This window comes from Podarcis filfolensis (assembly GCF_964270895.1).
Source record: "Podarcis filfolensis genome assembly, chromosome: 8".
NCBI classification, from domain to species: Eukaryota; Metazoa; Chordata; class Lepidosauria; order Squamata; family Lacertidae; genus Podarcis; species Podarcis filfolensis.
Genome location: NC_139611.1, coordinates 70,025,786 through 70,052,818, shown reverse-complemented (window position 1 = coordinate 70,052,818; position 27,033 = coordinate 70,025,786). Strand labels below are relative to the sequence as shown.

The window sequence follows — 27,033 nt, the reverse complement described above, 5'->3', positions numbered from 1 at the left end:
ACCTCTCTCTGTCATAGAAACATAGAGTGCTGCCTTATATTGAGTCAGATCATTTGGCTCAATATTGTCTATGCTGACAATATACTGAATATTGTCTAGGCTCCTCCAAGATTTCAGGGATTGAACCTGGGACCTTCTGCAGGCAGAGCCGATTCTCTACCACTGAGCTACAGCCTCTTCACCTTAATTTTATTTTCTCTGTTCTGTAACCGCAAAGGAACCAGATGGGGATGGTCTTGGCCCCATTGCCTCATGCACTTGGGGGTGTAAAAGCATCTGGCTGAAGGTCCCCTAGGTCTGTCAAAGGCTAAATTCAGGCATAACACTAATGATATCAAGGGGCTGCTGCAACAGGAGAGAACATATGATGCTAATAATGAAAATGAAAGCCATGAGCCACTAACACTGTTTTTTTAAGAAGGGGTGTCCACCACAGTATTCTCTCAAATCTCTCTGCTCCTTTAATTGTTTGGCTGGGTCATTCTGGTGACAGTCAATACATTGTCAGGTGAAGCATACCAAAACTGCCTTTTGCGCTCTCCTGCGGGTTCAGCCATAGGTGGCATTTGGTCCTAACCTGGGTATCTAACCAAGAGACTACTGCTCATAGCTTAAAGGCAATGGTGGGAAGGGCTGTAGTTGAGTAACCATGTTTTCAGGTTCAGTCCCTGGTTTCTCCAGGTTAGGGCTGAGAAAGAATCCTGCCTGAAACACTACAGAGCTACAGTCAGTCAGTGGTGATGATATTGAACTTGATGGGCTTTAGTCTGACTTTAGAACAAGGCAGCTTCCTATGGGACACAACTAATTATAGTAAACCCACCCAAACTTTAGGTAACCTATAGGGAAGGATCTTGTCCTGGGCACACCACCCCCATAGCAAGTATAGTTGCAAACTGGTAGCTTGGGAAGAAGGTGCTGAGTTTCAGATACTATCGTTGAAGTGCTATGCGATCACACTAGCTAGATTGTTCTCTCCCTAACATAGGAAAAGAGCCATAGGACTCTAAGAATACACACCATACACACCAAGAATTCTGGGAACTGTAGATTGTAGTGCTGAGAATTGCAGCTCTGTGCTGGATAAACCACAGTTCCCAGGATTCTTGGAGGGGAGATGTGCTTTAAATGTGTGGTGTATACTCGGCCCAAAGAAGGAAAAGGGTGTATGGTAGCATATTGAAGACTTCTAATTATACAAAGCAATTCTACAAGTAATTTCTAGGACTTACCCCCACCGCCTGCTTGACTTGCCTGCTTATAGATAAGCACTGTGTAATGTAGGAGGAGGACATTCTCGGAGGAATATACAGTTACTTCTGTAAGCACAGCATGCAGAACACGTGGAACTAACCATACAGCTGTCCTTGAATACCCTCCTCTGGCATAAAGCTTGGACAAAGTAGCTCATTTTAGTGAGCTGCTACACACATTCTCACAGCTAGAATTAGCTCTTGCTGTGATTCCTTCTTTTCTATGTAATACTTCTCTGGCTTAATAATTCTCCCATGTTGGCCTAGTTCAGAGAATCATTTAAACCGGGAGTGGAGACCCTTTGACCATGTATCTGTTGCTCAACTACAAGCCCCATCATCTCTGACCATTAGCCATGCTGACTGGGTCTTTGGGGAGTTGAGTCCAACAGCATCTGCTGAACCCAGATGCCATCTAAGCCATGCCTTGGATGATTGTGAGAGAGTCACAGCAATGCTCAAGGTCTAGCACTGCTCTCCTCATCTCCTTATTCCCTCATGAGAGAGGAGGGTGAAAACTCCCACTTCCATGTATTATTTACACTGGAATGCATATGTCTTCTAAATATAATGGTGAACATTACAACTTTGTGATGTTTGTGCTGATATGTTCAAAATGATTGTTCTCTTAAATAGTTTACATGTACTTATCAAACTCTATATATTTTCCAGTTATGCCATGCACTGATTACATCTCAAGGTCATCAAATGAATATACCTCACAGATGTATTCTGCAAAGTAAGTTGAATAGTTTGGCTCAACTGATGGTTTGTTTCTCCATAGTGTTAAATAGGGTTCCACTTTCACAACAGATACTACTACCTCAGTAGGTGAAGGGATGTGGGCCAGTTTTCGTCTTTACATTGACAACACAGCGTTCGCTCTCAGATCGGTAGCAACTTTGCCCATAGCTAAAGAATACTTTAAATGGCAGGAGAGACCATCTCCTTGCAATGAAAAGGATTGTGCCCTCCCATGGGGAATAGGGAGCAATCAGCCATGGGCATGACTTCTTGAAAGCCTGCCTTGCCCTTTCCCCCCTCCTTGGAAGAGTTGACCTTAAAAAATGCACACCATACAGTCCTTCTTCCCATGTCAGAAATACCTGTTAAACTGTGAGGGCGAATGCATTGCACCTAGAAATATATTTTCCTCCGTTGCCTGATGTGTACACCTTCTGTGCGACAGAAGTGCATGTAGCAATCTGGAGACCACATGCTCCTGTCTTTTAGAGGGTGTATACACCCCAGAAGCCTGAATGTGAGCAATAGGAGACCATGAATCTCATAAGACCCCCATGTCCAAGACGTCGATCGCGATCGACTCAGGGACTGTAGACTGATTTTCGTTGATCGCAGGCTGAGAAAGGAAAGCCTTTCTCTGCAGCTGGACGCAGCAGCAGCAGCCACTGCTGCTGCCAGTCTCATGTAAGCCTGAGCTCCTCCTCCTCCATCTGAGCCGCCTTCCTTCCATTCTGCCCCCTCTGCATTGCCTGCGTGTTTGACAAACTGGAGGGGGAAAGCAGGGAACGAAAAGCTCCTTGCCTGCTTGCCCGCTAGTTCAGAAGCAAAGAAATAAATAAAAAAGGAGCCCCCCCCTCCACAAACAGCGAGGGAGGCAAAGAACAAAACACACGGGGGAAAGCCCCCGTAGCGCTCCATGAGTTTGAGTGAGGGAAAGGCTTTAACGTGCAACATTAGGGGAAAGAGAGGTGGAGTAAGGGCTTGGGGATGCTGACACGAAGTCAGCTGCATTTAAAAGCAACAGTAGGGGAAAGCTGGAGGTGGAGTGAGTATGCTGTGTGTGTGTGTGAGAGAGAGGGGGGGGGAAGCCCTGCACGCTCTGACTGTGAAATAAAGATCCGTTTGTTTGTTTGTTTGTTTGTTTAATGACTTCGGGGGGTGGTAGATCACTGCCAGTTTTTGATATTGAATTACAGATCACAACCTCCTCAATGTTGGACGTGCCTGTCATAAGAGATGAGCATTGTCTCCTGAGTTCCCTGGCTGTGACGAGGTTGCTTTGAAGCAAGGAGCGGTTTCCTCTCTCCCCCCAAAGGAGCAAGTGTGCAGCCTGTGGCAGCCTTGTGCTATCGGGAGGAAGCCAGGAAGGGGAGGCAATTCCATGTACCCCAGGCATACTCTCTCTTTCTGCTGTAATACTACTTATAGGGAATATATGTTGAGGGACAGGTTGAGCTTACCCAACCCTTTTACCTAGTTACTTATTAACATTCCTTAATGGCAATATTTTTCTTTTCTTTAACCAGGCCATATGCACATATTCTTTCTGTACCTGTATCGGAAACGATGGCCTCTTATTCTGGTCAGACTCAGTACCAAGCACTGCAGCAGTCGCAGACATACGCTGTTTATCCTCAGACAACCCAAGCCTATGGACTACCTCCTTTTGGTAAGCCAGAGTTCTTACAGTAAAAGGTATTTTGTGAAACTGTGTATGTAAATTACTATTTTCCTTCATAAGAACCTAAGAAGAGCCCTGCTGTGGATCAGGCCAAAGGCTCATCTAGTCCAGCCTTCTCCTTCTCACAATGTCCAGCGAGATACCAGGGGAAACCCATAAGCAGCTCTTCTTATATATATAATGCAAGAAGCCACACATGTTTCTGGAATGAGACACATGAGTCTTACATAAGAAACTGTACTTGCTTCATTGCCTGAAATATTGAATGTGAAAGCATCATGCATTTTCTAAAGCTATTTGGCATTCTTAATTTTGGGTGTGGGTGTGTTAACCCTAGCGTACTAACTTTATCATAATGGTTTACCAAGCTGCTCACAGAGAGTTTTCTAGTAATTTGATGGCAATTTTTAAAATTCCTTTGGTGAAATTCACCTAGGCACTATCTATCCTGTTACTGTTGTGATAGTACCACCCAACCTGCTGTCCAGCAGCCTTCTTTACCAAACTGATGTGGGAGGTCTCTGGCATGGTTTTGGAGAACCCTGGGAATATTGTCCTGGGTGACTTCAACATCCATGCTGAAACTGCTCTCAGTGGTCTGGCTCAAGACTTCATGACCTCAATGTCAACTATGGAGCTGTCTCAAGATGTCTTCGACCTGGTACATAGTGAAGGGTACACCCTCAGTTTGGGTTTTGCCCTTGGTGGCACGTTTGGCGGCCTGGAAATAAGGTGGGTGGGCAGTTCTGTGACACTTTTTGATGAAGTTTGGGCTAATGCTACCAGTTTCCCCCCACAGGAGTGGAGAACCAATTAAGATGGTCCAACCCCAGATACTTAATGGATTCTGATGGAGTTCTTGATACTCCTTTCTCGATGCTGGTGATCCTTCCCAGGCTCTCACTTTGCAGTGGAATGGCAAGATGTGGAATGGCATTGATATAATTGCTCCTAAGTGCAGTCTCTGGTGCTGCAGAATGTGTTTGGCCTCCTGGTATACTGGAGAGCTGCTTGATAAGAAACAAGCCAGATGACATCTGGAGTGTGGGTTGTGGTGAAAGCAGCAAAGATGTAAAAGCGTACTTTGCTGCCTTCATCTTATCCTCAAGTAAGCATCCAGTGGAGCTCTTTAGGGTGGTCCATTGGCTGTTGATATTTATAACATTAGGCAGAGCCCAGAACCCTTGGGAGACCCACTGTGATGAGCACTTTGAGGTCAAAGTCACCCACCTCCATAGTTAGTTTGATGCCATGGTTATCACAGCTCCGTCAGGTTTCTAATGCTCCATCAAGCCTTGTTTTGCGGGATCATTTTCAGTTTTTGCAGCCCAGTGACATGCAAGTTTATACCCAGCCACATTCTCCCTCAAACCTTCATGGCTGATTAAAGCTAGCCAGTATGAAAGGGCATAACTGGATGGGTCCAGGGTGTGGTGAATTGATCTTTGCATAAAGAGGTGGTGGCTGCCACCTTGAAGGAGGAAATGGTGCAGCCTCTCTTGAAAAAAACAACCGATTATTTAACAACTCCTACTGCTTAGTCTCAAATACCCTGTTTTGGGGCACAGTACTCAAGAAAGTAAGGCAGATAGGGCTTATCAACCTAGGAAGGTAGCCCATCTAGGAGAAGGAAAACTCTGATCCTAAACCTCTGCTGCCTTGCGGGATATATTCAAGAGAAGAAAAGGCCAAGGAGTAAACCCTGTGCAAATCCAGAGTAGAGTCCCTAAGGCAGTTGGATGTCTTCTTGTATGCCTTCTTCCGGCAACTCTTGCAGCCAAGCTGCTTTCCTTGGGACCACCTCAGTGAGGCCAAGAGGGCGTCTTGTCGTCTGGACAGCCCAGGACCTCCATACACACTGCAACACGGCTTGCAACCCGGGGAGGTCACTTTGGTGCTAACACAGAAGTTTGACCTCACCCTCAGAGGCACACTCTGAGACAGAAAGACATGGCAATAGAATTCAGGCATTCTTGGAGGTTATGAATTATCTAAACCCCTTCCAGTCTGGATTCAGATCTGGCTTTAGGAGTGAATCAGGCTGGCTGACCTTTATCAGAAAAAGGATGAGAAGTGTCCCTGCTCTTTCTGCCCAATCTCTCATCAGCTTTTGATACCATCAGCCTTGGATATTGGGGCGCTGTTCTGCAGTTCTAACCTTATTTCCAGAAGTCAGTATTGGATGAGTGTTTCTTGGGCCCCTGGCCCTTGAGCTGTGGGATGCTGCGGGGCATTATGGCATTTCCGGTGCTATTTTAAGTATCTATTAAGATGTTGGGAGCGATCATTAGGAGTGAGGTGTCATCAGTATGCTGATGGTAGCCAACTCTATTCCTCTGTAACATCAGGAGTGGTTATGAAAGCCATGGACCAGTGTCTGGATGCAGTGTTGGGCTTGATCAGGACTAATAAGCTCAGCTTGAATCCTGGCAAGGTGGAAGCTCTCTGAGGGAGCAGTTCCTGGGTCCAGGAAGTTAGTCAGTTGTTTGCCCTGGATGAGGTTGCACTCTCCCTCAAGGGCAGGTACATAGTCTGCAGGTACTTTTAGATCAAGCTCTGTCACTGGAGGTGCAGGTGTCTCTGGTAGCTAGGAGTGCCTCAGAAATTCTCGCAGATTCCCTGGGATGTTGGTCATTGTTATCTGGCTTATTGTCACATGTGATCATGGCCAGTGGCTCTCCAGGATCTCTCCATAACTGCTACTTGATCTGTTTAATGCCAGGGATTGTACCTGGGATCTTCTCTGTGCAAAGCACATACTGACCTGTGGTCTCCCTCTCTACCCAACACATCTGATAAGTTCTGACAAATGAAGAGTTACCTCGAATCTGGGTCATTTTAAACATAGTTGACAATAGATAAAAGATTACAGAGGAGCACAGTAGCAGAGAGTCTGGTCTAGCTGCTCTTGTACGTGACAAGAGGATAGTTTGAGCAAAATAAATACCTTTTTTTCAAATTGATTTCATCAAGTGTGTGCGCTGTTCTCTTGTGCTTATCTCTCATGTATATTCCTGGTAATTGATCTTAAATGCACCATGCAGTAATTATCATTGAATGTGTCAGTGAAATATTCCTGTGGATAGTGTGCCACAGAAACAGTTCAGAACAGAAACAAATGCTGGTAACATTATCCTCCACACAACCAGCTCCCTGTAGTCCTGTGCAGGAATCGAAAAGGTGACAATCAGCTCCTTAGCATCAGTCTAGGAAGAGTTTCATTAGAAACTCCAGCACATTTCCCTCCTTGCAAAGGCTTGGAAATTAACCTTACCACACCTCTTCTCCCTCTTTTAATTTTGGCTAGCTTTTCTCCCCGTCTTCTTCCTCTTTGCTGTTTTCTCTAGGCTTGTGCCTCAAAATTTGCACATTAACCACCTTCCATATTTAGGTGATGGGTTTTGTCACTTGTACTCGGAGGCAAAAAGAATCTCGGTGGGAAGCCTGGCTTGACCACCACCAATTTTGTTTGTAACTGGTGCAATTTATCTGATTCAGGTGCACTGTGGCCAGGTATGAAACCTGAGAGTGGTTTAATTCAGACTCCATCTCCAAGTCAGCACAGTGTTCTTACCTGCACTACAGGGTTAACCACAAGCCAATCCAGCCCAGCACATTATTCTTATCCTATTCAAGGTAAAGGTCAGCATGGTTATTTATCTACGTACCTCTTCCCTGTAACCCGGTCTAGAAACCGCGAAGAGGCCAGCACGTTTTTGTCTTTGTTTTGTGCATGCTTCTCTGTGCTTTGTGAGTCATGGTTCCCTCCCTCCCACCCACCTTGCCATTAGCCAGCCTTTTTCACTGATTTGCCGAGATCCGCTATCTGTAACAGGATAATTTTACTTTGCCGTGCTTCTGAAACTCTCACAGAGGCAGGAGGGTGACTGTTCGGGAAAGGGAGGAATGGGTTACAGAAATCAAATGCATGCCACTGTTCAGCATGTCTGTGTTCGTTTCCCAATATCACTGGGCTATCAGAATGCATAGGGGCCTAGCTGTTAAGAGCTAGCAACTATTACTTTATTTGTTTTAAAGATTTGTACCCCGCCTGTTGATCAAATGGTCTCTGTGGCAGATTGCAACAATTAAGAAAGGAAATAGCTATTCAACAGCTCTTGTTCTCCTAGCTAGTGACAGAGATCAACGTGTCCTTTTCCCCCACACTGCTGCAGTCCTGGTAACATGGCAGTTAGAGTACTTTATGACAGGGAAGAATCTCCTACAAGCTGCTTATTTTGGGCCAATGGCTGCATATACACTCCAGTTCCCTCCTTCATGGCCTGATTTGCAGTAACCATAGTATCTTGTTGCCTCTGAATTGAACAGACTGTAGCTACTGCTGCAAACCACGGTTTACCTCTCAACTAGAATTGGAAACTCTGTTCCAACCATGGTTTGCAGGCCATCTGTTTTATGTTGGCATTTAGCTTATCCAGTTTGGATGTAACAACAAATTCTGGAGGGAGGAGGAAGAAGAGAGTATCTGGGCCCAAAGCCCATTCATGCTGTATCTGGTTGACTCAAGTTAAGCCACTTGCTGCTTCCTCAGATTGTGGTGGGAATATGGTTAATGCTCATTTCACTTACAGATGATTAGCTCCCCATGTTGTTAGAGCTGATATACGCAACTGTTTTAACTGTTCCACATGCAGCAAGTGACCTGTTTCCATCCACATTTGCATGTGATGGTTTATGCTCCACCCCAATACTGACCTTGTTCGCATGTCACAATATTCCGTATTACCATGAACTCATCAATTTGGGTTTGCTTTATTCCTCCCCGCAAATGGGGGAAACAAACAATGATCCCTGGCTTAGTATTATGTTCAGACTGGGAATCATGGTTTGTTGCACTCCAGACAGTTCAATTAGAATATAAATTGGCCACCTGCTTACTCTTCAGCTAGAAGAGGGCTGCTGGTCTCAAGCTACTAAAGCGAAGAGCCAATGAACATGTTTAGTTACATCTCTATTCTTTTAAGAATAGTGTATTCCCCCCCACACACACACAGTGTGGGGGCCCTGATCCAGATCAGCACCCTAGCATGGACTGGGAGAGGAATTTATTTTTTTAACTCTTTGCCTTTATATAGTCCTGATCTGGATTTGGAGGGGTGGGGGTGGGAGGAGCAGGTCCCACACCTGCAGTTTGTATAAGAAAAAGTGCTTCCATTCTAGTAAATGGGAGTAGTTTTTTCCACTGCAAATTGCAGGCACAGGGCTCCCCCACCCCTGTTTGGACTGGGCCCCTCACACTGGCCATTTGTGTGCAAAAAGCCTGCATTTAAACTAATGTAAAATGTAGTTTGACCCTAACCAGATTTTATATAAATGAACAGAATCATACTGCCTGTCTACATTTGATTTTGAAGTAACGCTTAGTTTTGTAGCACATTCAAGTAGGTATAATAACCTCTGTTTTTTACTCGAAAACATATAGTATTCACCCAGCTGGCCTTGTGTGAATCCTCATATTTCACAGGGTTTTTGTTGGGTTCATTTAAAAAACCCAGCAGTGAAGAGTGTGATCTTAATGTTCTGGTTACCAGTATGCAGCTGTCTTCAAAACAAGAAACCAAACCTCGACTCTGGCACATTGTGTGTACTACGGCTACATGAATTTCAAAAACTCACTTTTGGTATCACTGAGCAGACCTGGGAAGAAATGCAGACCCAACCGCTTGCCCATAAGATGGAAATGCAGACTGCTGGGATAGATTTGGTGTTTTTCATCCAGATCTTATGTCCTTGTGACGCATAGCGGGCTTATTGATCAAAAACAAGCTGTGAACAATGTCACATAAGTAAGATGAGGAGAGCCACAGCCAAGCAGCTGGTAGATCTGGACTGAAAACAACAGCATGCTATCACCCCTAAGTGCAGCTTTCTTTTTCTTTTCTTTTTGTCAGTTGCATTAAGAATTGTAAGCTGCAATACAGCACCACTGGAAAAAAAGTAGCTTTGAGAGCTTTCTGCTTATCACACAAACAGTCTACTATAAAACAATAGGCACACAAGCTGGAAGGAGCTCCCAGAAGGATTTCAGATGCTAATGTAGCTGATTTCCTAGAATTAAGTAACTTTCTATTGCCTTGGATGAAGTAGGTCATTCACTCTGGGGGATTAAATTGTTTGCTTCAACTCCATTAAGAGCATCTCTATATGGCTGCTGCTCAGCTGTGGCATGTGACAGAGCCCCCTCTCACATTCAGCTCATGGCCAGTTTGTTTAATATGGAAATTCTCCTGCAAAGGGACAATTATTCAGCCCAGCACCCAGGCTTAAATATGGCATAGAGTGAGGCATGCTTAAACCCCTTGATTTCAGCTGGCTTCACCATGCCTAATGATATGTTGGCCTTAGTTTTTAAGAGGATCAACATATTATTATTATTATTATTATTATTATTATTATTATTATTATTATTTTCTTTCTTTCTTTCTTTCTTTCTTTCTTTCTTTCTTTCTTTCTAGCCAGGAAGCTGCTCTATAGTACTTCTTTCCACTCCCCGCCCCTTTCCTTTTTTCTTTTCCCGCTGACACAACATTCTGTGACTATTGAGTATTCTCAGTCCTCCTTGGGCTGTCTCTGGTTTTGCTTCTTTTTATAAAGACTTGTGTTTCTGTAAACCTCTGAGTTCCCTGGAGCACACTGATATCACTTGCATGTTCTTCAGTAGCCTTATTTTGGCTCCAATCCTATTGGCAATCACCATAGTTCTCTATAGTGATGAAGATGATGATTGATTAGGTTGGATCCAGACAGTGTTATTCATACTTGAAACCAATATGTTGGTTAATTTTTCACACTGGTTTTCCTGAAAGGTAAATGCAGATGACTTAGTCTGTTGTTAGTAATATTGTGCAGTTGAAGTTATAGTTTCCCGACTTTTATGTATGGAAGGAACAATCTTTTTCATGTAGGTTTTTAAAAAAAATTAAAAAACTACTACTATCTGGCAGAATCTAAAAGCATTGCTTCCAGAACTGAGGACACTTGCATCCTGTTTAGCTAAAGGATTTCTATGGGGCAGCATTGTTGCTCAGTCTTTGCAAACTCCACCTTTGATTAAGGAAAGCACAGTTGACGCTAAGAATGCCAGCACTGCAGTTTCCCTGCTCCAATGCCATTTGGCTTTGCTGCTTGCACTTCTAACAGATTGACACATAGCCATCTGTTTGATTTTTACAGCTTCAAGTACCAACGCCAACTCAGTTTCCACCACCTCACCTGCTGTCAATATTTCAGCATCAGCAGTAGCCAGCATCTCTCAACAGGTATGGTTTCCTCCCATAGAAATAAGCCTGCATCAAACTTATTTTACTCCATGCTTTTCGTTTTTGAATGGTAGAAAGCTTTTTATTATTTTTCAGACTGTATGCTTGAATGCTAACAGTGCAATAGTCACCCATGTTTACTTGGAATAAGACTTACTTTGTTTTGCTGTCCCTTTCCCTCTTAATTTTGAATAGGAGTATCCTACGTATACAATTCTTGGCCAAAGTCAATACCAGCCATATTACTCAAGTTCAAGCTTTGGAGTTGTATCACCAGCAGACAGCAGCACAGAGAGTCCCACCTTAGCAACAACCACGTATCCTTCTGAAAAACCAAATGCCATGGTGCCTACTCAGACGGCGCAGAGACATTCCTCTGGTAATATGATGGGAAAAGGATGCTGATTTCAGAATGCCCCTATATGCTCATGCTGCTTGTATGGAAATGCTTATGTGTGTACATATTGGGGTGAAGGGATGGGGGACTCACCTATACAATAAGTTGTGTCTTAGTGCACCTTGGTCTGATTAATGCACTTTGCTTTTATCCCTGGGAAATTATTTTTTGCTATTCTACCGATTGCCTTCTGCCCCAACCCTCAGTCCCAAAAGGTCTCAACTTCCACTTTATTTTTTTAATTATTTGCACATCACACCTTTCCCCCAAGGTATACAAGGTGGCATACATGTTCTTCATACAATTATAGAATTGTAGAGGTGGAAAGGACCCCAAGGGTCATCTAGTCCAACCCCCTGCAGTGCATCTAGTCCATGGAAAGCCAAGTGTCCATGGAAAGCCCATAAGCAGAGTATAAGGGCAAATCATTATTCTGCTTGCGGAACCCAGGAACCGGTAATTCAGAAGCATGCAGCCTCTGATTCTGGGGGTAGCATATAGACACCATGACTTGTAGGCACTGGTCACCTCTTCCTCCACAAATTCATCTAGTCCCCTTTAAAGCCGTCCAAGTGAGTGGCTGTCCGCACATCTTACACCAGTGAATTCCATCAAGTAGCCAATGAATTGCCATCCAGATGTGCCAGAGACACACAGAAGTGCTCCCTAATAAAGGGGGACCCAGAGTATGAATTAAATCTTATGCTAAAGGCCTACACAGATTGAAACCCAAATACTTGAAGGAATACCTATCTCACCTCAACCTGCCTGAACACTTAGGCCACCTTCAAAGTTTTGGAAAATGCCCTGGGGTGCCCCTGCAGCCCCTGAACTCTGATCTTCCTCCGGTATGTGCAGCTCTGGAAAATGCATTTCCCTTCTTACTCCAGTGCACTTCAGCAACATATATTAAACGATATATGCACACTAATCTTCTAACATAACACAGCAAGAAGCGTGAGACATCGTAGAGCTAATCTACATACTTATTTACACACTATGTACAGTGGTGCCTTGGGTTAAGTACTTAATTCATTCCGGAGGTCTGTTCTTAACCTGAAACTGTTCTTAACCTGAAGCACCACTTTAGCTAATGGGGCCTCCTGCTGCTGCCGCACTGCCGGAGCACGATTTCTGTTCTCATCCTGAAGCAAAGTTTTTAACCCAAGGTACTATTTCTGGGTTAGCGGAGTCTGTAACCTGAAGCGTATGTAACCTGAAGCATCTGTAACCCGAGGTACCACTGTGCAAACAAAGGATTCATGGTGTCTTCTCTCTCCAGCTCCGAGAGAAGAACAGACAGAAGTAAAAGCAAAAGTACAGTACATAGTACATACAGTGGAAGAGATAAGACTGTCTTCCATTCCCACACTCTTCCCAGACAGGCATGTGATTTACACCAATCTCTTCTGCAGCATTGGAGGTGTGAAATACTAACACAAAGACCCTCTTCTAGCTGGTTTCTCCACCCTTTGAAACGTGGCGGGTGGGGAGAGATTCACATTTGGGATACTGGTCTGGTGCCTACTGTGGTTTTTTAAAACTCATTTATGTTTTGTACCACCTGCAAATGTTTCTCACTCCCAGGTGTGTTATACTGCTGCCTCGTTTGTTGTTTGGGGTGCCATGTTTTTGTTTGGGGTGTCTGCATTTTGTTCTATTCTTTGTGTTACACCAGCTGCTGTAGAAATGCAATGTATTGAGGGTTGGTATATTGAAGCATAAAATAACAAGTCTGTGCTGTCCCTTTTTTCCAGGAGACCCATCTACAAGTCCATCTTTGCTGAGAGCGACAGCTAGTAAAGATGTCGAGGACCAGTCCAGGAAAAGCGTGACTGGGAAAAACAGGGGGAAGAGGAAAGCAGACGCTTCTTCACCACAGGACAACGAGCTTGAAGTTAGTCTCTAGCTATTATCACACATCTCTCGCTCTCTTGCTCTCTCGCTCTCTCGCTCTCTCCCTCCCCTCTCTCCAAAGTTTTAACACTGTGTTTGGTATCGTAGATCAGATCAAACTTCTGCGTTTCTAGTCCATAGACCATTGCAAAGCAAAGTTTAACAATATAAAAGTAAGGCAGGATAGTTTACAGTAGTTGGACACAACTAAACTACAACATAAACAAACTTAGAATGCTGAAATTCCTTGGCAAATCACACCTTGCCCCTTTAAAAAGAAGTGATTCTTACTCTAACAAATACTGAAATGGCTAAAATGAAATAAAATAGAAGTTGTACAAATGTAAATGGAAATATGTAAAACTAAATTACTGCCCATACAAAATGTGTGGTTTTATCTTGTCTGCTTAGTAAGTAACTTATAGACTCATCCCACTTCAAAATGGTAGCACTAGAAGGACTTGGAAGTCATCTGTGGTGATGAAAGAAACCTCCCAGTAAAGGTACTCTGCTGACCAGGCAAAGGCATAGGGCAGGCGTCTACTTTTTAGCCGATTGAAAAGCGGCATTCTGCCTGCCAGTCAGAGGAGCTGATGTTGCCCACACGTTACCTTCTGCAACTGAAAAGAGCTTTATAACTTGGTCACATCCCAGCTCACAGTGGTTTTCTATGGTAGGCCTCAGCCTCTGACTTCAAGCCCCAGAGTCTTTGACAGTGTCTCTTAATAAACATATTTATACATTCAAGATGCAGTGTCATCGATTATCATTCCTGCACAGAAGACGCAAAACCCAACTAGGGACATAAGAAAAGCCCTGCTGATTCAGATCAAAGGCCTGTCTAGTTCTCTCAAAGGCCAACCATTTGCTCCCAAGCAGGACATGAGCACAATAGCCCTCTCCAACAAGTCTTCCCCAGCTACTGGTATTCAGAGCCATGCTATCTCCGAAACTGGATGTAATACATAGCCATCATGACTAGTAGCCTTATTCTTCCTGACTTTGTCCAATCCCATTTTAAAGGTGTCCAAGGTGGTAGCTAATATTTTACCTTGTGGCAAGTAAGTCCATAGTGTATGTGTTGTGTGAAGGACTTCCTTTTGACTCTGCTGAATCTCCTATTGTAGAGCTTCATTGGGTGATCTTCCCTCGGCTACATTTAAGATTTTTTCAAAAGCAGACTTAATCTGTGGTGTCCTCTTTAAGCTTCCAAAATGGAGGTGGGGGGACTTTCTAGGCAGTTGAACAAAAGCAAGCTAACCTCTACTATTTGTCCTTCCTTCTTCAGCGAGTGTTCCTATGGGACTTGGATGAGACCATCATAATATTTCATTCTCTTCTAACAGGATCATATGCCCAGAAATACGGGAAGGTAACTAGTGTTTTTGCTTTTACTGCAAAACTTCTGAATTGTTTGATCTTTGCTCTGAGCTAATAAATACTGATTGCAAATCTAGTAGCAGTGAATCAGGGATAGTGCTCAGAAGGAAATATGAGAAACTTTTTATCTGGCCCTGTTACAGAGATGGGATGTCGTTAGATCCACACTCCCATTCTCTCTCCTTTTTGGTTTGCTTCAGACCTAGCCTTACTCCTAGGTAAGCCTATGGCTGCAGTCCCATAGACCTGGGAGTAAGGCCCATTGAACTTGCTGGGATTTACTTCTGACATGCATAAGAGTGCACTGTAGTGTATCTTTCATTGAGTGACAGCTCTACATACAAGGTGTGACTGGAAAGTTCGTGAATGGTCACAGAAATCAGACAGCGAAAAATATTCGAACATACATACCTTACAGGCCTTCAAAATAGGCCCCCTCTGATACAATGCACAGTTGACAGCATTTGTAGAACTGTCGGAAACTTCTGGAGAAGTCCTCTTTTCGTACTGCTTTCAGTTCCCTTGTCAAAGCAGCTTGGATGTGTGAAATGTTGGGAAATCTGCACCATTTCAGTGCAGATTTCAGTTTTGGGAAAAGAAAGAAATCCGGTGGGGCCAGATCAGGAGAGTATGGAGGGTGGGACAACTCAGTAACCTCAGTAAAGATTTCATGCTGAATATGCAATTCTTCCGCCATCATTCGGATGGACAAACGCTGATCCTGCATCAATAACTCATGAACTCCGTTGACATTTGCCGCTGTTCTGCTAGTCGATGGTCTGCCAGACTGAGGGTCATCTTCAATGGCTTGCCACCCTTCATGAAAACACTTAAACCACTTATACACTGTCTTTTGAGTTACAGCTTCATCTCTGTACACAATTGAGAGCATTTTGTGGGTTTCCAATGCCAATTGTACGTTCAAATATTTTTCGCTTTCCAATTTCTGTGACCATTCACCAAACTTTCCGGTCACACCTTGTAGAATGAGCTTCATGCTCTAAAATATCCCATTTTACTTCAATGCAGTTTAATACTGGCCTCTTCCTCTTTTCCATTCTATTTTCCATTCTAACTTCTAGGATCCAACTCTAGTGATTAGCTCTGGTTTGACCATGGAAGAAATGATTTTTGAAGTTGCCGACACTCACTTATTTTTCAATGACTTAGAGGTATGTGTTCTCTTCCAAATTCCAGTTTGAATGCATGAACTTTCCAAAGGTTACTGGACTACAGTTCCTATCATGCCCTGCTGCTAGCTATTCTGGCTAGGGCTGCTGGAAGTTGAAGTCTAGCAGCATTAGGAGAGTGGCAAGTTCCCTACTCACGGGGCAGACAACAACTGGGCTGGATGGACACATAGTCTGACTTAGAATCACAGAATTGTAGAGTTGGAAGGGACCCCAAGGGCCATCTAGTCCAACCCCCTGCAACTTGGTATAAGGGAGCTTCCTAAACTTAATTTTCTCTCACTGCAGGAGTGTGACCAAGTTCACGTGGAAGACGTTGCATCAGATGACAATGGGCAAGATTTAAGGTGATACATTTGTATTGGTTGCTTCCAAGGTCTAAAATGTGGCAACAGAAAGGAACCCCTTACAGTGTTTTTATGGGACTTTCAAACAGGTGACGTTTTGTCCACCCTACCTAGGAAGCAGTCACAGTGACTTCCTGCCCCCCTTCCTCCTCCTCCTCCACCTGCAACCTGAGATTTTTTTTAAATTGGAGGAACCAAGTATTAGAACTGGAACTGCATGCATAACATCTGCTCTACCACTGAGCTGCTGTCTCTCCTTTATAGACCTCTCGAATAGGGGCATTTCTGAAAGTAGCTCAAGAAACAATACTTGCTAACAGAGATTCCAGGGTAACTTGTCCATGAAGAACCCCATATTTCCCCCAGCTGTTGGGACTTAAGATTCAAGAGGAAACTGAGCCCAAGATACAGTGGTACCTCGGGTTACAGATGCTTCAGGTTACAGACTCCGCTAACCCAGAAATAGTACCTCGGATTAAGAACTTTACCTCAGGATGAGAACAGAAATTACTCACTGGCAGCGCGGTGGCAGCGGGAGGCCCCATTAGCTAAAGTGTTGTTTTAGGTTAAGAACAGTTTCAGGTTAAGAACGGACCTCTGGAACGAATTAAGTTCTTAACCAGAGGTACCACTGTATTTTTATTTCATTTTATTTATTAAATTTGTATACCGCCCTATGTCTGTAGATCTCAGGACGGACCTGCCCTGATTTGGTGATTATGATAAGGTGATCAGACCCTCAATACACGAAAGTCTAATTAGAACTGGTATTCAGGTTTCTGAGCAGCAGATCAGCAGGGAATGGAGCTGAGTATTTTCATGTGCAGGGAGATCTGCTGTGGGTTATGCAAGAGGACTTGAGTCATCCATCTAACAATGATCCAGGCAGAAGTTGCCAGTAGGTGTAATACAAATACAACATTTTCTGTCTCAGCAACTACAATTTTTCCACGGATGGCTTCAGTGGCTCAGGAAACAACGCCAATCATGGTTCAGCGGGAGTCCAGGGTGGAGTGGATTGGATGAGGAAGCTGGCTTTCCGCTATCGGAAGGTGCGCGAGGTCTATGACAAATACAAAAGCAACGTAGTAGGTGAGTGTGAGCAGCGTCCATGTTCCTGCTGCAACCTGAGGGTATAGGCTGCAGGGGTAGATTTCTTCTGACGTTATTAAGCTCTTCCGTGTTGGAGAGGTGAGGCCACAATCAGCCAACCAACCCTGAAAATTGGAGTGAGGCAGTTTTTCCCCCCTGTCTTTTAAGACCATGCCAGCATTGTAGTAACTGGGTTGGTTCACATGTAATGCCAAGAGGGGTTTACTGTTATGAGGAAAAGTTGCACTGAGCCTGGGACTTGCATTCCACTACTCCAGGGCTTCTGTTTTTTTAATGCAATTTATTAATTTTATAATAACAAAAAAAATCATAAACAAAATTTCAAACCATAAGTTTTAGCTCATCTGTATATACAAACCATAACATCACCATACTTCCCTCCACTCCCCCTCTTGGTTCCATTGTTCCGTGCTTATTCATGCATGCCCATAAAGCCTTATATTCTTAACAATCCAATTTTCAAACCTTGTTCATCTTATTGCAAGTGACTTTTAAAAGTTCAACTAATGTAGAAATCTATACACAAAGCTTTTTAAAAAATGCATTAAGCATTTCCCTTTTTAAAAAAAATCAAAGTTCTCTTTCTTTCTTGGCTTTCAAATTATCCAATTTGTCCTGCATAGTTCACTAAGTTATTTTACCAGTCTTCTTTATCTTCTTTGGCGGTGGCTTCTTCCTTCTTTGGGAGTGGACCGATACTGGCCTGGCATCCACTCTCAAATACAGGGGCAAAGTCTTTCGCTCTATAAGTCCATCAAGTCCTGTGCATCTCAACATTATAGCTTCAGGTTTTTTAAAACAAAAATCATTTTCAAAATTCTCTTCAAGTCTTTTCATGTCATTTCCCAGGTCTTTTAAATAATTTTACATTGGCACCACGTATAGTAGCCTCTCAAAGCTTTTGCAGGGCTTCTGTTTTTGATTAACCACAGTTTAGTATGTCATCCAAACACTAAACTCTGAATGATTAATTTTATCTATGGTTTGCTAAACTGATCTGGCCCTTAAAAATATGATTTGAAGTAGGCTTCTTTCAACAAACAATAGTTAAAATTAACCTCAGTTTGTTAAGTTTGGACAACATAGGACGCTGTGATTAATCTAAAACATCAGGGAAAGATTCTAGATTTCCTGTAGCCATGCACGTGGAGGCCCAAGGCTTGCAGTAGCTCATCCTCATAATGCTAAACTGTGGCTTATCATTTTGTCCAAACTGGATAAACTGGGTTGTCTTAACAGTTTGACATCTGAATTGTCTGGAATTGAAAGACATATTGAAGGCAAAAGAGATAGCTAATCCATGTCTGTGAAATCCCCCGTTTTATAAAATAAATACCTATTCCCACATTGGTGAAATGCCTGAAGAGGGCTTTTCTTAAAACAGATTACTCTGAGACCTTTCACCTTTTTACAATAGGTTATTTATCACTGTATTTTAGCATCTCTGAGAGGCCAATTCAAAAATGAGTTCCATTAATGGAGAGCAAGATTGTTTTTGTGCAATGTGGAATGTTTTCTATGTAACCATTTGCAAACCATTTTGAGCGTAGAAAAGTAACCTATAAATTCCAAAATGAATAAATGTTGAAAATGTTTCACTTGACGTTTTCATAATGTCATTTCTGTACTGAAACACTTCCAAATGAAGTGAATGCAGAAATCACAAAGTTGGGCCCTTGCTCTGATTGCACTGATAATATAGGGTTGTATCCAATGTGAGTCATACTCAGATCTATTGAAATTAATGGCTAACTTAGGTCCATTAATTTCAGTGGGTCTTCTCTGAGCAGAACTTAGTTTGGATACAACCCGTTACTTGATATACTTATGTTTCTGCTTTCTGACCAATGTAATTTGTGTGCATTTTGCAGCCCTTCTCAGCCCAGAAAAGAAGGAGGCTTTGCAGAGATTAAGGGAAGACATAGAAATGTTAACAGATGCCTGGTTGGGAACAGCGTTAAAGTCCCTGCTGCTCATCCAGTCAAGGTATGGAGAGAAGTGTCTGCTCTGCCAGCTGCCATATTTTACAGCTCTAGTGCAATGTGGTGCTTGCTATGCGTTTTTTACAGTGATGTGTCTCATACACTATTGGGTAGAAATATATGGTCTGAATTGTGATGCAACTACAATGTTTCGGTGGAGATCCTTGTGCCTTGGTATCCAAACACATGGCTGCATTGCCTTTTATCCAGTCAAAGACTTAAAGGCCAGGGGAGGTGGGCAAGAGAAATGGGATAATTTGCATCTCATTAAGGTGTACAGGAAATATGCATTTGTCAGATTAGATTATTTTTTTATTGATCATAGTACATGCCACATGCGCACAATATTATATTACATGCAGAAGGAGCTCACTGGGTAGAGCGGCATTGCTACACTTGCTTCCTGATGGGTGGGTCATTATTGCTTACACAGGAGGAGAGGGGTGAGGTGTGTGTGTGGGGGGGTGATTAGCGCAGTGCAAAAGCACCAGCAGGAGTACTAGATTGGCTCTGCTAGTGCATATGCACTGCTGGCCCCACCCAGCAATCTGCTTCCCATTACGTGTTTAATAATGTAATCTGCAGATACCTTTTGCCAGTTGCCCCATCATCAGAAGCGAAGGAGGGCAATTTCAGTGCCCTGCTTATGTCTTCTTCTTCGGCGATCACTCGTAGCCGAGTAAGATTGTCTTCCATAAACACGATTTTAACAATGAGTCCGTAGGTGACTGTGGAGGCCAATTCTGGATCCACATGTCCTTCCACAGTGGGGACATTGGTTTCTGGGCGGGAGTTGATCACGGCGAGGGTTTGCCAAGCATGTCTTCCTCTTAGCATGTTTCTCCCTTGCGTCCTAAGTTCAAGTGTCTTCAAAGCCCATGACACCTTTGGTAAAGGCTATTCTCCAGCTGGAGTGCCTGCAGGCCAGTGTTTCCCAGTTGTCAGTATTTATACTACATTTTTTAAGACTTGCCTTGAGACAGTCTTTAAGCCTCTTTTGTTGACCCACCAGCATTATGCTTTCCATTTTTAAGTTCGGAATAGAATAGTTGCTTTGGGAGATGATAATCAGGCATCCGCACAACATGACCAGTCCAACGAAGTTGATGTTGAAGAATCATTGCTTCAATACTTGTGATCTTTGCTTCTTCCAGTACACTGGTATTAGTTCGCCTGCATGCACACACATATTTAGATTTAGCTAGATAGAGAGACGCACATATAGATATACCCAGTGCTTTTTTAATGAAAAATAGGTGCCTGTACTCACCTAGGAAGTTGTTATAGTAAGTACCACACTTTTTAACAACAACAAAAGAGGTACTGCATACCCTTAAGTACCCCCTGAAAAAGCACTGGATATACCTATCTAGATATTAAACATGATTTTATCTCTTGCCTTTTTATGTGCTTAATTTAATTGTTTCGAATGGATCTGTAGTGCATTATCAGGCAAAGTCTTTGCAATTAATTTGCTGCTTCACAATATCACCGTTTGAATAACTGGAAGCCAAGACCAGCCTTAACACTGAACCATTGCAAATGTCAGCCCCAGAGAGCTAGGGTCATTTGAAATATGGATGAGAGGTACAAAGAATAGCAAATACTGTAATGCATAAAAGGGGAGGATCCAGTCTTGAGTTTCACGTCATTTCTTGTTCCTTCTATTAGTGCTTGCAAATATGAGGCCAGCAGCATCCCACCTCTTTTTCAACCTTGTATAAGCAAGCTCCTCACCCTGACCCATTTCTCTTGCCACCTTCTAGAAAGAATTGTGTGAATGTTCTGATAACGACTACTCAGCTGGTGCCGGCTCTGGCCAAAGTTCTGCTGTATGGATTAGGTGACGTGTTCCCAATTGAAAATATTTATAGCGCAACAAAAATAGGTAGGTGGTGACATCAAATTCCAACTCTCTTTGGCAGTTGTCTTGGGTGGCAGTAGGGAGTCGGCCCTCTTGTACAACCTGGGTTTGTACAACCTCCCTGGAAAGAGGGGGAGACTTCAGTACATCAAAGCAACCCCTACAGCACATGTTCCACCTTCTGCATGATTCCTTAAAAGACCTTTGTTGGCTCAAAGCCTTTTGGAGCAAAGCTGTGCTCTCAGATACTGTTGCAATCTCTATAGTGGGTGGATAAACTGGGCTTTAGTACTCCTATCAGCTACATAATTTTATTTATTTATTACTATTTCTTAAACAGGTTCTCTAAGTGTCTTACAATGTTGATCAATTTGCAAAGGTCATTGGCAGTAGTAGTAGTAGTAGTAGTAGTAGTAGTAGTAGTAGTAGTTTTGGCATTTTTATCCTGCCCTTCCACCAAACAGGGCTTCCAGAATGGCTTACAAAAATCAGTGAGATGACAGCCCCTGCCCCAGTTCACTAAGAGACACAATGCAAAAAGAAAAAGAACTAGGAGGGAATAGGAAAAAAGCAAGCTCAGGCATTCTAAATTACAGAGATCTTGTAGTGAACAGTAGGAATGGAAACAATTTGGAGATGAGCCAAAGGTTGCTGAGCCTTTCAACAAAGCTGTTGGAGAGGCCCTGCAGGCAAGGTTCAGGGTTCAAGGGAAGAGCGAGCCCTGCCATGGTGCTGGGGCCCAGACAGCTGCCCACAGGTACCACATACTGACGCCAGCCCCACTGGGCCTGTACCTTTCCTTTGACCATAAGCAACAGTGTGTTTGTAATCTCTTGACAGGTAAAGAGAGCTGTTTTGAAAGGATTATCTCTCGGTTTGGGAAGAAGGTGACATATGTGGTGATTGGAGATGGGCGTGATGAAGAGATGGCAGCCAAACAGGTGAGACTGTTGACTACGTTTGTCTTGCAGCACCCTTCCTGAGAAGAGCGGGCTCCCTTTTTGCACCCCAGTAATAATCCATTGCCTCCCTTCCTCCTGCAGGCACTGCCAGATGGCCGGAGCCTGTTTGCCTTAGAGACAACACAGCCATAGCATCCTTGGGTGTCCTTTGCCCCCTTTTTTTGTTGCGTATATTTCATTTCGCAGTGTGTTGGAGCTTGCCTGGGGTGTCTGTGGATGACCCAGCATATACAAATGGAGATCTTCAGAAGGCGGAAGGATGGCTCCACAGATAATAATAATAATAATAACAATTAATAATAATATATATATATATATTATACCCTCCCCATCTGGCTGGATTTCCCCAGCCACTCTGGGCAGCTCCCAACAAAATATTAAAAACAGGATAAAACATAAAACATTTAAATCTTCCCTAAACAGGGCTGCCTTCAGATGTCTTCTAAAAGTCAGATAGTTGTTTATCTCTTTGACATCTGATGAGAGCGCGTTCCACAGGGCAGGCGCCACTACCGAGAAGGCCCTGTGCCTGGTTCCCTGCAACCTCACTTTTCGCAGTGAGGGAACCACCAGAAGGCCCTCAGAGCTGGACCTCAATGTCAAAGGGGATTTTGAACATGCTCCCAGGGAAAGCCTCACCCTCGCTAGGTAGGGTGGCCTGGCTGTACTTTAGCAACTGCTGTCAACTGCGTGCTGCTGCTGCTTCTGAAAATAGCAACATTGGCTGGTTGCCTGTGAACCTTTCCTGACTCTTTTTTCATTTCCTCACGGGTGAGGCCTGTGTTCACTCATCTCCTGCAGAGCACTGACTTCCATTCCCGCCGCACAAGTTGCTTATGTGCTTGTTTCTTAACACCCCTCCACCTCTTTTTTTTTGCAGCACAACATGCCCTTCTGGAGAATCACGAATCACGCCGATCTGGTGTCGCTCCACCAGGCCCTCGAACTGGACTTTCTGTGAGGAGCTGAGCAGCAGGCAGTCCGGCACAGCTCCCGACAGCCCCATCTTGGCAAGAGCAGACTTGGGGACTTCCTTTTTCATCCAGACAGAGCAATGTAGCTAACGGAAGTGTACAGTAGGAGGCGCCACAGCGTCGTTTTTCCCAGGAGAGCCACCCAAGCCTTTCACTGCTGTCTGCGTTTGGGCAAAGGGAATTTGAGGAGGAGACCCAAAACAGAGCATCCTGGCTAGGAATCTCCAGCAGTACAGACCTAACCCACTGTGCAACCTTTGGTGGTATAATATTATGCATTTTCTTAAAAAAAAAAGGAAAGGAAAAAAAGCAGTGGGTTGTGGTTTTTGTTTTTTTGTAGAGTACTTTGTCACCTCCAGGCCTCTCTCTCGAGCTTTCAGAACATAAAGAGAAGTGAACTGATTGTTTATTTTTTTACAGAAAAGGGTCCAGAAACATTTCCCTTCCTGCAAAGCCAGAAAGGGCTGTAGATTTTCATGGAAAGGCCACAAAACAATTCTGTGTGTTGAGAGGGCAGAAGAAGTTCTCCCAGTGTCTGCTGGGGTACCGATTATAGGCAGCCATCCCCTCAGTGCCTGACGCCAAGAAGGGGTGGCTGGGGCCAGTTCTTCTGAATAATCTGTCTCTCTGTCTCTCCACTCCCAAGCAGCAGCATGACATTGAGGTGCAGGTGAGGTCAGATTACCTGAGTGACAGAAAAGGGGAAAACACCATTTCTTCCTTCTTTTTGACAGCTGACTTGCATAAGTAGAAGCAGGATTTTTTAAGAGGCAGCAGTGTGAAATGATAGGAGCTGCCCAGCTAGCAGAGAAAATCCAGCTAGGAAAACACCTCATTTGCAAATACTTTAGTGTGATCTGCCAAATTTGCATTCAATATTCCAACTTGGCAGGAACTTATAGCTTCCTCGTTTTGCATCAAGAGTGCTGCCTCTTTGCAATTTTTTTGTGGTGGGGGGAGTTGGGCAGAATGGAGTGTCTGGCAACTTGCAGGTCTGCGAATCTTCTCTTTAATTCAGAATAGGAGATAGTTACCATAGTGTCAGGGTCAAGCACTGGCTTAGTGATAGGGAAGTAGGGACACCTGTACTCACTTGCAGAGCAGAAAATGCAAAATGCTAATGACTATAGGGGTGGAAACCCCCGAAATTTTCAAGGAGGAACCTCCAACAATTTATTTCATTATTTTTATTTCAACTATATGCCACTTAATATTCAGAATCCCAAAATGGGTTGCTGAAGCTAGGGACCCTGCCAAGTTCTTTGCATCTGGCTTTGACAGGTGCAGATGCATTTATTTTTTAGTCCCAGTCAAAGACTCTCATGTCCCAAGAAAAGTCCCCATTGCATTTGGTACCATGCAGTACCTACTGCTGATCACCCACCCGACAGTGCTATATCTGCATACTCCTTAAGTAGTAAGGCAGGAACTGTAGGGACTCATAGTTCCATTCATACCAGCAGGTGGAGACTAAGTTCTTGCTAGGTAGGCAGAATTCTGTTTTTTTCCCCTGCGAGAACATAGTGTATAATAGATGGGTAGATTCTGCAGAGGAACATACACCACAGAGAAAGCCATACAGGGTGCCAGAAAGCTGCTGTTTCCTGACGTTTATTGCAAGCTCACAGAAGGCAACATAACAGTATTCTTTGGGATGAAAATGCATCCCACTCCCTCAGAAAGGAAACTCACTTCTAAAAGAGACCCTGTTATTGTAATTCCAGCTTTCTGTGAATTTTTAACTCCTTTGCGAAGGCCAGAAAGGTCACTAGCTGAGCAGCCACTCCTGAGTCATCTCCTACTGTATCAGTGCGGGCTGTGCTTGACTTTGGAATCAACTCTGTGCCTTAACTTCCATTGCAACTCTTGGATATGTCAGCAACTGTGTAGAGGAATACCTTGCCCGGCCCCCATTTAAATTAACCTAGTTTTTTGTGTTTTTTTAAGTGTTTGCAGAAAGCGTAGCGGGCAGGGATTTGTTAAGCCACCAGGAAACTGACCGTTGTTGCCCTGGGTTTTGTTTTACTTGGTGAAACTGTTTCGAACGCCTTCAAGATTTCAGAAGACCTTTAGCTGACGTGCGTGAAGCTTTGTTTTTGCATCAGATACCAATATTTATATAGTGTCCTCTCTGATGTTTCCTAACCCACTCAGGGGATGGTACATTTTCTGTGTTAACGTTAATAAACATTGTCCTGGCTCTTGTTATCATTGAACTCACTGGCTGCGTTTCTCTTGGGTCTTCATACAGTATTTGGAAACTGGCTCCTCGCCCCTTCCTACCCTTTCCCACTGTTTAGCATTCAAGCACCAGCCAGTTCCCTTCTAATGCAATCGTGGGCTCTCCGCATCCTTTACGTCCCTGCAGTGAGCTTGGGAGTCTTGCATTCTCAGCTCCAACTCTGCCTGTGTTTCCATTGCAGTCTGAATCCCACCAAGCACCAGAGGCAGCTGCATGCGCTGGTGTAGATTAGAAATGCTGATTCACCCTCGGAGTCCTGCAGGTGTCCAGAATTGGCATCAGCTGTGCTTATGGTTATGATTAGAAGGCATTAACGGCTGTAGGTTTCCTCAAGCATCATGTTCTGTGTAATGGGAACTGTCCTTGTGAACTGGAAAAATAAAGTCTTTATTTTCTGTATAAAAAAACCGTTGTTCTATTCCTGCTTTCTGAAAACTCGATCCAAGCTCACTCTCGGTGCAAGGAAAGTTGGTTTGTGTGGATTCGTATGTACAGTGGTACCTCGGGTTACATACGCTTCAGGTTACAGACTCCGCTAACCCAGAAATAGTGCTTCAGGTTAAGAACTTCGCTTCAGGATGAGAAGAGAAATCGTGCTCCAGCGGCACGGCGGCAGCAGGAGGTCCCATTAGCTAAAGTGATCTTCAGGTTAAGAACAGTTTCAGGTTAAGAACGGACCTCCGGAACGAATTAAGTACTTAACCCGAGGTACCACTGTATTGAGACTTTATACCTCACATTCAAGCTGCAAGCCTTATTAATTATAAGCCACACCGTTTATATAGCCAGACGCCCAAGAGATTTTTGTGTGCCCTTCCAAAATTTTGTCATTCCCCCTTTTTTTAAAAAAAAAAATCCCCTATGCTTCCTCCCCCCCCCATTTCCCCATACTGGTTTTATGGTTTCCCCCCACTGTGATGCCATGATCCTCCAAGGCCCACCAAACATTTTCCACTTGAAGGCTTAAAAACATTTTTATTGACTGATAAGTCCCCTCCCCCAATATTTTCTTCCTATTTTTCAATTTTATTTAATGACAGCCCCCATAGGTAATACTATGATGCCAAAGGATTGTCCTCTCGGTGTTTTTTTTACTGACCATTCCCCTGCTGTGATTCCATAATAAGCTTTTTGTGTCACCCTAACCCTCAACAACCTTCATTTTTAAAAGGCTAAGTTGGCCATGCCCTTGTTTACACTTTGACATGCCACCCCCCAGCTTATCCCTGGATCAATGTGGCCCTTAGCTCAAATGTTTGTGGCCTGTACTGTCTGCAATTTGCTCAAAACAGTGTACATCATGGACGGGTAACGTGTGGCCCTCCATATATTCCCAGACTACAGCGCTTATCATCCCTGACTATTGACCATCCTGGCTGAGGCTGATGAGAGTTGGAGTCCAATAACAGCATCTGGAGGGCCACCAGTTCCCCACATCCCCTTGGTGAGACGTGGCTCCTGTTACGTGCATATGCTCTGGGTAGTTTTAATGCAAGGGACAGCTCAAGGAAAGCATGGCAGACAGCCAAAGCCTTTGGGTCAGAGCTCTTATCTGCTGTGATGCAGAGACCTGCGAGCCCAGAGAAACAGCTGCCACCAGTATGATGTGGAGGAGGCTGATAATCACTTTCCTTCCCGAAATACGAAGCACAGCCAGACTTGTGGGGCTCACGATCAAAAGATAAGGAACTCCCAATGTGTCAGTCCATAGCCTCATAGCAAAGCTGG

The 27,033-nt window shown here is 43.9% G+C and overlaps 1 protein-coding gene across 9 annotated transcripts in view; it reads left to right on the top strand.

Annotated features, from left to right (window-relative positions):
- Nucleotides 1–25,712, top strand: part of EYA3 (EYA transcriptional coactivator and phosphatase 3) — a 51,430-nt gene extending 25,718 nt beyond the window's left edge. For 5 of the 9 annotated variants that reach the window (XM_083627225.1, XM_083627226.1, XM_083627227.1 and 2 more), the window contains 13 exons: nt 1,926–1,992; nt 3,524–3,666; nt 10,873–10,958; nt 11,154–11,337; nt 13,113–13,252; nt 14,540–14,623; nt 15,714–15,803; nt 16,110–16,168; nt 17,103–17,260; nt 19,153–19,267; nt 21,030–21,151; nt 21,968–22,068; nt 22,970–25,712. In XM_083627225.1, the coding sequence (XP_083483351.1) occupies nt 1,926–1,992; nt 3,524–3,666; nt 10,873–10,958; nt 11,154–11,337; nt 13,113–13,252; nt 14,540–14,623; nt 15,714–15,803; nt 16,110–16,168; nt 17,103–17,260; nt 19,153–19,267; nt 21,030–21,151; nt 21,968–22,068; nt 22,970–23,050 (1,430 nt within the window). In that variant the 3' untranslated portion in view covers nt 23,051–25,712. Of the gene's footprint in view, nt 1–1,925; nt 1,993–3,523; nt 3,667–7,176; nt 7,315–10,872; nt 10,959–11,153; nt 11,338–13,112; nt 13,253–14,539; nt 14,624–15,713; nt 15,804–16,109; nt 16,169–17,102; nt 17,261–19,152; nt 19,268–21,029; nt 21,152–21,967; nt 22,069–22,969 lie in introns of all 9 variants that reach the window. The other 4 variants (XM_083627222.1, XM_083627223.1, XM_083627224.1 and 1 more) reach the window with 1 other exon arrangement.
- Nucleotides 25,713–27,033: the final 1,321 nt, after the last annotated feature.